At 47.1% G+C, this 12,579-nt stretch overlaps 1 protein-coding gene across 1 annotated transcript; it reads right to left on the reverse strand.

Annotated features, from left to right (window-relative positions):
• Positions 1-1,380: 1,380 nt before the first annotated feature.
• TTI2 (TELO2 interacting protein 2) lies at positions 1,381-8,754 on the reverse strand. The gene is made up of 7 exons (XM_075276102.1): positions 7,980-8,754; positions 7,387-7,573; positions 6,146-6,238; positions 4,603-4,793; positions 3,799-3,942; positions 3,491-3,653; positions 1,381-1,545 (listed from the first exon to the last, which is right to left on the reverse strand). Exons 1-7 carry the CDS (start codon positions 8,738-8,740, stop codon positions 1,465-1,467), a joined length of 1,620 nt encoding a protein of 539 aa, XP_075132203.1. The 5' UTR covers positions 8,741-8,754; the 3' UTR covers positions 1,381-1,464.
• Between the last annotated feature and the right edge of the window lie 3,825 nt (positions 8,755-12,579).

The following is a 12,579-nucleotide window of genomic DNA, read 5'->3' on the forward strand; positions in this document are numbered from 1 at the left end:
CGTCCCATAGCAGTTCCTGCATACTGTATAATATTCCAACTCCACCCCACTCACTAGCTATTATACAGTGGGGTCTCCTCAGACCCCAGAGTATAAGTTGTGCCCCAGGGAAGGTGATCAAATGTAAAAAAAAAAAAAAAAAAAAAAACGTTACTCACCTCTCTTAAGTACCTGTCATCTTCTGCTTGAAGTCAGAAATCGCTGATTAGGTCTCAGAGGTCACATCAGCATCATTATGCGTAGCGACACCGATGTGACCCCTCTGGCCCTATCAGTGGTCTCTTACATCAGGCAGAAGCACCAAGACAGTAGTGAGGTGTTCTGGTGTACAGGAGAGGTGAGTAACACAGTTTCTTTTTTTTTATGTTTTGTCACCTCCTCTAGGGCTCCGCTTATTATCTTCTGGGGTTTGAAGAGACCACACAGTATAAGAATAGCAGTTTCATTTTAGCGTGATTTGGTCCAATCAAAACTGCTGGGTGTGGACTCTGGCTGCTGTGCCAAGGAAATAAGTCTTGTGTGCCACTCTCGGCATATGTGCCAAAGCTTGCCAGCTGCTGCTATAGTGCATGAGTCTAGTACTACACTTATTTGTCTTATTCACTTGAATAGGCCAGAGGTGCAGTAACACACAGACCCAACTAGGACACTGGCCCTGGTCCCAATAAACAGGCCAAATCCAACCGGATAGGTTATGAATATCAAAATTAAATCCTGAAAACCCTCTTTAAGACTACATCTTCATAAAGAAGCTCTAGACGGCAGGGGTGGACACTGCAGGATTATTACAATGTACCACCTGGCAGTTTTTAAAGAGATATTCCATATCTGCCATTAGTGTCCCATTGAAATGACATGATTTTCAGGCATCTGTATACTATCATTCCATACATCTGTATGGCATTGCCGTTGCGGCCCAGCAGAATACTTGTGCCAGCAGTCCCACCGAGGGCCATAAGCTTTATTTATCTGTAAACAAGTTTTGGGGAGATAATCCCTTTAAAAGAGGTTGTCCTTACCCAATCTGGTGGATTATGATGGACTTGGGTTATAGTCTCCACATGACCCGGTCACATGATCGGAATCCATCATCATCCACCCGATCAGGTAAGTGGTTTCAAACACCCTGGACATCCCCTTTAAGACATACTGTCACATGATCAGTGGCTGACATCTTCACCCCCCACTGATCTTGAGAACGAAAAGGCCCACAGAGCTGTGTCCTAAATTTTCCTTCCTTTGCTGGGGCCACTGGGCAGAGAAAGCATCCTAGTCATTTTCAGGATTGGTCAGACCTCCATTGATATAAAGAGCTGGCCTATACTAGCGACACGCCCTTACTATTAGATAAGAACAACCCTTTAAGTACTGTATTGGTGTAAGTTAGTTGGATGGTGTCAGAATGAAGAACATGTGGATGCGGAGGATTTTATTACAACTATTTGGGATCCATTTCTGGTGCGGTCAGGTACTCTGTACGACTCTGTGGATGCATTTCAACATAAGAGGCTCGCTGCACACTGGGAGGAGGTCTTGTAAGACGGACTGAAATACAAGGAAAGTGGTTTAAGTTACTGGACTGTGCTAGAAGAGATGCTACCAAAATCACGTAGGAATAGCCTTTATATAGAGACGGACGATTCATCTCTTACCTTTATCTTCAAGGTCCGCGCTACCGTTTTGAATTTTTCTTTATTTTTCATTGTGCTCTGAGCACAGCCTTGTCATCCATTCCAGCGCCGTATTTCTTCTGCTCCATTTCTTACATGAGACCACCACAAAAGGGGCCGACGAGCATGCGCAGTCCATTGTTCCATCTGCCATTTTGTGGTGGTCTCGTGTAAGAAGAGGAGAATGGCCGATAGAGCAGAAGAAAGGCGGTGCTGGATGGATGACAACGCTGTGCTCAGAGCACAGGGAAAATGCTTTCTGAGCACAATGAAGAAAAATTAAAAACCGGCAGTGCGGACCTTCAAGATAAAAGTAAGAGATGAATGGTCTTTATAAAGGTTATTTCTATGTGCCTTTAGTTTAAAAAACATGTTTTTTTTTTTAATAATAAAATCCTTTTAAAGCAGAACCCAAACCCATACATAGGTTCGGGTCACCTATATGAAATGTGTTTTCTCCTTGTGAATCACTGCCGCAATGTTGTGGTTTCTGTCAATATTCAAATCAGGTCTTTGACACAATAAGGGCCTTTCCATTGCTTCAAGTGACTCATCTGAATATTGACAAACAAGGTGTCATCTTGGCAATGGAGGTACATATGATTGATTCAGATAACCAATCTGCAGGGCTGGGTTCTGGGGATTCCAGGATGGATATTGAGCTTCACATCCTTACCTCAGGCCGGTAATATCAAACACATTGGTCACACAGCCATGTTGTAACTCAGTCCCAAATGAATGGTGCTGAACTGCAATACCAAGCACAGCCACTATACAGTGTACAGCGCTGTGCTCACTAAGCAGTAACAGGAGCACAGCAATTAATATCATAGTCCTGGAAAATCTCTTTAAGGCCGGGGCCCCACATGTCAGAAAAGCTGCGATTTACCTGCAGCGGAAACGCTGTGGGAAAAATTGCGGTGTTTTACAGTAATTGCTAAGTGGATGGGATTCTTGTGAGTCCCATGCCCACTTGTCGGGAAAAAAAACGCATTGCAACATGTCAATTATATCTACGGAAATGCCAGCGGGTTCTCCATAGATACAATTGTAACAAAGTTGGCGAAGGACGACTCCGAGAATTTTCTGTTTAAAGCGCTGCGAGAAGAACCGCCATCCGTTTCCTCCGCGCTTTAGCGCTGCGTATCATCCCGTGGGGCCTTAGTCTAAGGCCCTACGTTGCAGAAATACAGCACCAACGCCATCAGGAGTGGATGTAACAGAAGTGAACAGTCTGAAATCTGCAACAAAAAAACCGCTGTGTTTCTGCAACATGGAGCCTCAGCCTAAGAGGGGATGACGCTCTGTATCCATAGAGGTGTTGGGCTCTTACATACACACCCTGGACTCAGTCAGACCCCAACCACAATTTATCCCAGGGAAACTCAGCTGTAACATAGATTGTATCTGAGTACCCCCGCTCTATCCAATCATAATTTTTCCTTACGCTGAGTTCACACCAGTGTCTGTACTCAGTCATCAGGTTTCCGTCTTCTGTATGTTTTATGCTCTCCACGGCAAAACTGGTTTGTTTTTTTTTTGTTTGTTTTTTTTAAAACTGGACACAAAATATTGCATGTCTGACTCCTGTCCAGTTAAAAAAAAATAAATAAATAACAGTTTTGCCGCGGAGAGCATAAAACGCTCACAGGCGCTCAGGGCCGGACACTTTTCAAAGTTTGGAAAGATGCCGGCAGGTTTCCGTCTCCTGCCCAGTTTCGTGCAAGAACCGAAAACCTGCATAACGGAGTCCCGGGCCCAGATGTGAACGAGCCCATACACGTATGGCGGTGTGCGCTTCCCCTCCATCCTTTACTCACTTTGACCTGTCCACTGGTGCAGTTATCCAGAAGCAGCAGGCACTCAGTAGCTCCATTCAGTAAATCCTCAGTCACCGCCGCAGAACACTGGTTGGACTCCGAGGAAAGTTCATAGATCAGCTTCAGAAGAGCCTTCAGGAGGAGAGGGAGCCTTGGAGGAATCCTACATAAAATGGGACAAACCATTAGACCAGTGTGCTGGAGCAAATGTCTCAAAGAACATGGGCCGAGGAGGACAAGACAAGCCATCAATGTGGGCACATCCAATGAGAATATAGAAGAATAATGCTAAGTGTGAACAGTCCCACCTTGGCCAGGCGTATTTGATGGTTCCTTGTAATGTTTCCAATATGCGGAGTCGGGCATCTTCTTCTGGCGCATCAGAAACCTCCAGATACCCGACTATGACACGCAGCAGCCTCTTCATGTGCCGGGTGATCCTGAAGCCAATCCTGTACTTAACATAAGGATCAGTTAGGAACAGGATTATTGTCACATGTGACTACTACAATTGTGTGAAATCAAGGTTAGCCTCATTCTGGGATGGCTCAGTATTCATTATTAGGTCACTACGATCATGGAGATGCCACATTTATATAAAAGAGGGGGCGCCAAAGGTCCCTGGGCAATATAAAATATGCCACTATCCTGTTACAAGACCGATAGGGGCCCCACTGCACATTGAGGCTTCAAGTTAGGCCTCTGCCAGAACTCACCTGAAGGTCTCTTGCAGATCACCACGGCCGTGATCAGTGGGATATTCGTGTATTTCACAGATAGCACACTGACCCATTCATATCTATGGGCCTGTGAATTACACACCAGTATGGGCCGCAGAATAAAGAACAGGTCCTATTCCTCTCCTATTTCGCAGCCCGTGCTTCTGTGGCTCCTATTCATTTACTAAAAGGGGCCGCGGAAGCATAGCCCATACATAGGCGGCACAGGGGTGACATCTGCATGTCCCCGTGCGCCGCCTGTGCCTTTAATTCACGACTGACCAGAAGCACAAGGTCGTTTGCAACCAACATTAATGTCAGGTAAACTACCACAGGTTTGTCATTATACAGACACAACTAAGCACATACAGCATGCAGTAACTATCTCCTCACCTGTCCTGAAGTGCAGGCAGGTTGTGTGCATACAGTCTACGTAGGACAATCTTGTGCTCCATCTCCATGTGAGTAAGAACCAGCTCCAGGACTTGGTCTGCAGGATTCTCCTTATCTTTCTGGTACGCCCCTATGGAAGGTGGTGGTTTGTGGAGTATGGGAAACAGATTCATCAGGCAGGGCAGGAGTACCTGGGAGGAGGAAGCGAGAAGGTTGACTGGTGACTGTCAGGAGGCATCTCAATCACATCGCCCTCATCGGTAAGGCCTGAACCTACAACCTCAGTGTCCGACTGTTTTGGGGACACACACACCTTTGATATAAGAAATTATGGCATATTCCAGGGCTGAGCACCTATGGCCTAAATCAAAATAATTGACTAAATGGTAATTTTAACTAGATTACGATGAATGGCGATTTTAAGCCACACCCTCATGGGCATGTTATAATAAGAGCGAAATACATATGTTGTAGCCCAGAGCTCAACAGCAAGTAATTGCCCATTTGCCCCCATTATAATCCAACCTTGTAGTCAACTATATTAACATTCAGCGATACTGTTGTGGGGACAGGAGGTGAGCTCAGACTCCGGAGTATAACTAGTGGAAGCCCAGGGGAGGTGAGCAGACAAAAAGACGTGTACTCACATACCCTGGGGCTCCAGCGCTGCCCTCATCCTCTTCAGGCCTCCTCAATGACGTCAGGGACCTTGTAGGTCACTTGACACTGTCATCCTGAGACACAGTCACAGGCCTCAGCCATCCCTGATATCATTCAGAAGGCCGGAAGAGAAGAAAGAACCGCCCCGGAGCCCAGTGTATAAGAGCAGCTCCAGAGGGGAAGTGTTCGGTGCAAAGGAAACTACAGATAAATGCTTGCAAATACTGTAATCCCCTAACCAAAATAACAGACGTACACAAAATCATGTTCAGTAACCGAATCGAAGGTCAGTTTGATTATTTTCCCATTAATTATCCAGCCCGACAGCAATTCAGTCAGTATAGTCCAGGAGGAATAACAGAGGAACAGCACAACAGAGTCATGTGCAAGAGAAGGGCTCTCGAACATGACTTATGCGAGGTTAACATCAGTGGCAGAGTCTCCATTGCACTGAGCTCCTGAACGCCCCAGACTATTGCTTAATTCGTGTAGGGATGGGGCCTTGTTCACATGGCCTAGTTCAGTCCTGGTCTTACTGGCCACACAAAGACAGTTTGTCCTAAGGACCAATCTCACTCTACGTTCACACTTGTGCTAGGGTTTCTGTTCTTTGGGCCCACTTGGGGACATGAAAAACGGAAACCTAACACGGAAACCCATGGACCCTATAGACCAGGGCTCAGCAACCTTCAGCACTCCAGCTGCTGTGAAACTACAACTCCCAGCATGCTCCATTCACTTCCATAAGAGTTAGAATAACAGCAGAGCAAGTAGGCATGCTGGGAGTTGTAGTTTTACAACAGCTGGTATGATAGGCTGTATGATCCGCACCTACATTTACACTTTCTGGCCACGAATCAAGAGTCGCCAAGATTTTGCTCACCTCAATGATCTCAGCCTCTGCAGTATAGAGATGGTTACGAAGCGCGTGATACACAACCATAGCCCGGTTATACTGCCTCAGCTCTGCCGCCGCCTGTCAATGGAAAGAACAGGAAGCATTAGTCCGTATCCTAATTCAGTCCCCTGACCACAGACTATCTAGGAGTCTAGTCTGACTACTGGGAACACCGCACAGATGAGCCCAAGAGAACAGCTCACAAGTGCTTGGTTGCCATTAGGGTCGCCATTTTTACTTGTCACTTTCCAAAAGCCATAACTTTCTTTTTAGTTCTTTGATCTTCATAGCAGTTACATTTAATCTGAGGAAGCCGGATCAGGCGAAACGCACACTCACACTGTTCAAGTCAGAAACCCCATGAGGTTAAGGCCCCACGTTGCGGAAACACAGCTTTTTTTTCTTTTTTTTTTGCAGATTTTGCTGCAGTTTTTTTTTAACCAAAGCCAGCAGTGGATTGAGCAGAAGGTGGAAGTATAAGAACATCCTATATATTTTCATTCCTTTTGTCTTGACTTTGGCTCAAATAAATGTAGCAAAAAAATAGCTGCATCTCCACAACGTGGGGCCTCAGCTTGAAATATGTTTTCTGGGGTGTGGGGGTAAAAAAATTTTGAAAATGGTTCAAAGTGGGTTAAAAAAAAATTAAAGAAGTAAAGGTTGTCTCACTGACTCCCTGCTGCTCCCCATCCTGACACTTCCTAAGTCCCCTGCTGGTCTCTACTTTCAGGAAATGTCACTCAGATCAGTGATATGCACTTCTCATGGAGTGAATCCAAACCAGCAGGTACCCAGGAGGCATCGGAACAAAAGGGTAAGTTCACACGGGGGGTTTTGATCAGGTTTTTGGGGACATATTCGCCTCAAAATCCTGACCAAAAAGACGGCTCCCACTGAAATCAATGGGAGCGAGGTGCTCATTCTTCAGGCCTTTTTGCCTTGCGATTCAGCCTGAATACACTCCCTCCTCCCGACTAGGCCCATTCATTGAGCCTAATCCAGAGTGGAGTGCGCAACTGGATGTCGATGCAACGCACCGTCATTCAGTCGCGACTACCCGTTTTTTTTGGACCGGAACGTGAGGCGGCCTCCGCCTCAGGTCCTGGGCCAAAAAACTCTATGAGAACTTACCCTAAACAAGGGGTCAGTGCGGAGGAAATTATAACTTGTACACTCAAACAATCCTAAAAACTTGATGTACGACTAAACCGGTCGGATGGTCTTACCACATTCTTGACGATATGATTTAGGCAACGTATGCCCAGCACCTTATTCTCCTGCCTGTAGTCATCAGAGAGGAGGAGCGAGGGAGGAATCACCCTATGGAGATAGTCCGTGAGCCACGGCCGAGGCACCTGGAGCAACATCCAGGAGAAGACGAGCATGGCCTCCGGGTGCGACTGCCACTTGTTCCTACAATACATCAGATTTTATATTAGTGACGTAATATTAGAGTCATAAAGAAGAACCTGCACATTACTGCATTGGATTCAGGATTCGATTTTGCAAAATCCACAACAAATACCCTCAAAATCCAACACAAAATCTGTGTTTGGGTTTCCATTCGGGACGTTCACTGAAACGGAAACCTATATACATAAAAAAGCGGTTACCTAAGGAATCTCTCAGACCCCATGGACAATAATAGCGTCCATTTGGTTTCCACATGAAACATGGAGAGAAAAGTGCTGCTTTTATTCTAATCTATGGGGTCCGCAGGTTTCCCAGGTGAAATGAGTATAGGTTTACGTTCAGGAGGTCCCCGAACACTGCTGGGGTCCCATGACCCTACAATGCCTGTGTCATCTGTTTGACCTACTTGTGGAGCCGAGGTCCCAGCACTCCCAGGGCCTCTCCAAAGGTGCTGTATGGCTGCACGTCCCGTCCTCGGAGCAGTTCGCCCACTGACGTGCACTGTGTCGTCTCCAGGAGGCATCGCAACAGCTTTACGGCCAGATGACGGGACTGGGTATTGGTCCATGGCATGTCCTGACTATGGCTGGCACCGAGGAGCAGTAGCGGAGCTGTGGCACAGCGCAGAATCCACTGAGCGTCTAGGCTGCCCGGGGAGAAACTGGGCACAGACTCCAAGTCACAGTCCGGCTTTGCCTCAGGGGCCCCGTCTTGGTTTTCTAGTGGTAGCGCAGCCACATCGGTTTCCTCTGCTGATGTTCGGGCCTCTGTAGATTCAAGGGCCACATGTAACACCTGTGATGATAAAGCTGTGGTTTGGGGGCCCTCTAGTCTATGAAGGGCCACATCTCCTTCATACAGCAGAGCAGAGCCCCCAGACCCCTCTGCCTGTAGCCCTTGTCCCGCCCCCGCGGCGCTGGTCACATGACTCTCAGGTGGCCCCGCCCTCACAGCCTCCAGGAGCAGCAGACAGGCCTGGAGAGCGGCCGCCGCTCTAGCCGGAATCTTCTTCCCATCACTGCCCTCCGGACCGGGCGCGGCCCAGGTAACCAGCGCCTGCAGGAGCTCCGCACAGGCCACCGGGGTGCGGGGAACAGCCGGGGCACGGCCCAGACACACGCTCAGCCCGATCAGAGCACGTTCCAGGGGATGCTCGGCAGCTGCCATGCCAACGCCGGAACTCCCCTCCCACCGGATACTGCGCGCGGCCATGTTAACTGCTGGCAGTGTGTGACGGCGGCCTTCTTATCTACTGGCAGAAAGGGTGGGATACGTTTGTGTGTGGGCAACGACTTTATAAAGTGCTGCGGGTGTGTAGGGTGTAGCGGACATTAATACGGTATTATCTAGTTATATATGCGGTCATTGTGACTGGAGCCGGGAGGAGGCGATTGTCAGCCAATCACAGCGCAGCTTTCATTTTTCAAGAGAAGATTACAAAGTGAAAGTTGCACAGGGATTGGTTGCTATGAGCAGCAAAGCTGGTTCAATGAGGCAGTTACATAAGGCTAAGTTCACATTTGCACCCACTTGGAGATTCTGTCCCTGAATTCACTTGGAAAATGTGGAGCGAAGATTCCTGCAAGCGCTGTACTCGCCGCATTTTATGAGCAGAAACCAGCAGACCCTATTCTAGTGTATGCATACCTCCCATCTTTTAAAGGACAGAAAAAGAGACAAAATGTGCGCGGGCCGTGGCAAATTTAGCCCCACCCACTTCTAATTTGACTCCGCCTATTCCCATCCATTTCTCATTGGGTATAAAATGCACCCACATCTTCCCCACACAGTACACACTGCACCCCACATCTCTCCCCCTCCCACAGTCAACCTTGCACCCCACATCCCCCCACAGTACACCCTGAACCCCATTTCTTCCCCTCACGCAGTCCACCCTGCATCTCACATCTCTCTTCCACATAGTCAACTTTGCACCTCTCACCCCCTCACAGTACACCCATGCACCCCACATTCCTCCCACCACCACAGTACACCCTGAATCCATCTTCCCCTCACACACAGGCCACCCTGCATCTCACATCCCCCCTCAGTACACCCTGAACCCCATTTCTTCCCCTCACGCACAGTCCACCCTGCATCTCTTCATCTCTCTTCCACATAGTCAACTTTGCACCTCTCATCCCCTCACAGTACACCCTGCACCCCCACATCTCCATCCACACAGTACACCCATGCACCCCACATTCCTCCCACCACCACAGTACACCCTGAATCCCACATCTTCCCCTCACACACAGGCCACCCTGCATCTCACATCCCCCCTCAGTACTCCCTACAACCCCACAGGCCACCCTGAACCCCACATCTCTCCCCCTCACACAGGGTACACTTTGAACCCCACATCTCTCCCCCGTACACAGGGTACACTTTGAACCCCACATCTCGCCCCCACACACAGTCCACCCTACACCCACATCCCCCCCCCCCCCCCAGAACCTTAAACCACACATCTCTCCATCTCTTGCTGGACTGCACGGGATACAAAGATACGCCTACCTAATCACATGACCGTCTGATGTCACACAGGTCCTTCTGAGTACAGTAGTCACACTTTCCCCCGATCACCACCCGCTCTTACCCAGTTACAACCTTTTATCTGTTATAAGAGCGGGTGGTGATCAGGGGAAAGTTGTTAAGAAAAAAACACTTCAGGGACAGAGCGGGACATGTGGTAAGCCATGTAGGACAGCAGTCTAAAATCAGGACTGTCCCGTGGAATGTGGGATGGTTGGGAGCTAAGCAATAACCCCATAGTAGTGTTCACCAATGACCTTTTAACCCCTTAGAGACACAGCCCAAAAGTGTCTTAAAGACCAGGCCTCTTTTTTCAAAACTGACATGTGTCACTTTAAATGACAATAACTTTGAGACACTTTAACTTGCACAAGTGACTTTGCTTTTCAGGCAGACAGTCATACCACCCAAATACATGAATAAATATTATCTACCATATCTCTGCTTTATATTGGCATCATTTTTTAATTTTCTTTTAATTTATTTTGGACGTTACACTCTGGATTAGGCCCAATGAATGGGCCTAGTCAGGAGGAGGAAGTGTCTTCAGGCCAAATCGTGAATCGAATCGGCCTGAAGAATGAGCACCTCGCTTCTTTTTCCTGGGGCCAGAACAAACCAGCTCCCGGAAAAAGACCTGACCAGCTCCCATTGATTTCATTGGGAGACGTTTTTTTGGTCAGGATTTTGAGGCGGATACGGCCTCAAAATCCTACCAAAAAACCCAGTGTGAACTTACCCTAAAAATTTGGTCTTTCACATAACAATATTGTGTAACTCTTCATTAACACCGCCTTAAAAATGAGAATATGACCTGGTCTTAAACTGGTGAATTATATTACAGGGAACAAAGTACTGTAGAATATCGACCTATGTATATTGGTAATTTACTGTTGCTTTGTTTCTTACTAGAGATGAGCAAATAGTATTCGAAATTCTAGTTTCGAATACCTTGCTCCCATAGGAATGAATGGAAGCAGTCGAACACCAAGGGGTTAAGCGCCGGCCGCTTCCATTCATTCCTATGGAGTCAGGTATTCGAAATTAGAGTTTCGAATACTATTCGCTCATCTCTATTTCTTACTACATAGAAATGTAATAAAAAATTTTTTTATTATTTTATTATTCATTCATTTTACAGTGCCATCTAATAAAAAATGCCAAATTGTATTATTTCAGTCTGTCGCAGCCGAATGTTGCTTCCTAAGGATGAATCTGGGGCCATTCTGCATAACCTCCCATCTTCCCTGGAAAGAATCAATTTTTGGCTGCTCCAGGCCGGCCAAAATTTTGCAAACATTGACTTTTTAGCTCAAAGGATTCCCGATGGCCGGAAGACTTGTTTGTACCAGATCTGTTCTGATCACTTCACAATCAATAGAGATAGGAGATTTCTCAGTCCGGAAGCTTCTTTCAATCTTTCTGATTGTGTCAGAGGGAGAATTCGTAATAGATGAAACATTGCAACGTCGCCCTCCATCTGAGGGACCGCACACATCAGATACTGATGGCCTGAATGAGTATGAAAACATACGTTTATCTGACACGCACTAAAAGGGTGTGTGGTCACCCATCAAAATTGTGTGCTCCTCTATTCACATTGAAGAAGGACCCATCTCATGAAGGGCATCGGATGTCGTCTTGGTGGGAACCTCCATTGCCTTATAATGGAGTCTCCCAGGGATAGTTTGTGGGAACCGTCACTTGGTTGGGAAGAATAGTGCTGCGTGCTGCGCTTTTGTTTCCATGAAATCTGACATAACTGTTGAAGGAGATTCCTGCAAAGAAAACCCTTACAGAATTGGCAAGTGGCATGTCTATTACCAGGCTTAGTGGCATAAATAGTGACATGGAAAATAAATTTTAAAAAAACTGAAATTGTAATAGTGAGACAACTTGATTTGAGCATTTCCAAAATGCCAGGTCTTGTAGTGTGCTCCCAATAGTGGTTAGCACTCACCAAAAGTGATCAGCGGAAGGACAAGTGGTAAACCAGATAGGTCATGGACATCCAAGGCGTAGTGATGCACATGAGGAGCCCAACAATAGGCACAAGAGCATCAGAACTAGACCATGCAGTGGAAGAAGACGGCCTGGTCTGATGAATTAGGTTTTCTTCTACATTATAGACACAGCTGGACATAGACACACAAAACTCCAAAAATGGGCCGGACAGAAGTATTGGCCCCCTCACCTAATACTTGGTAGCACAACCTTTAGACACAATAACTGCGCACAACCGCTTCCGCTAACCAGCAATGAGTTTCTTACAAGGCTCTGCTGGAATTTTAGACCCTTCTTCTTTGGCAAACTGCTCCAGGTCCCCCCTGAGATGTGAAGGGGGTCTTCTCCAAACTGCCATCAAGAGATCTCTCCCCCTCCCCCACAGGTGTTCTATGGGATTCAGGGCTGGACTCATTGCTGCCACTTTACAAGTCTCCAGGGCTTTCTCTCACCACCATTTGCTAGTG

Source organism: Leptodactylus fuscus, chromosome 5, assembly GCF_031893055.1.
Source record: "Leptodactylus fuscus isolate aLepFus1 chromosome 5, aLepFus1.hap2, whole genome shotgun sequence".
NCBI classification, from domain to species: domain Eukaryota; kingdom Metazoa; phylum Chordata; class Amphibia; order Anura; family Leptodactylidae; genus Leptodactylus; species Leptodactylus fuscus.

Coding starts and splice junctions, on each gene's coding strand:
- TTI2 (XM_075276102.1), bottom strand. CDS start 8,740: ATGGCAGCTGCCGAGCATCCCCTGGAACGTGCTCTGATCGGGCTGAGC. Junction 6,239..7,386: donor ATCATATCGTCAAGAATGTG/GTAAGACCATCC, acceptor TTCCATTGACAG/GCGGCGGCAGAGCTGAGGCA. Junction 1,546..3,490: donor GCACCAGTGGACAGGTCAAA/GTGAGTAAAGGA, acceptor CTTGTATTTCAG/TCCGTCTTACAAGACCTCCT.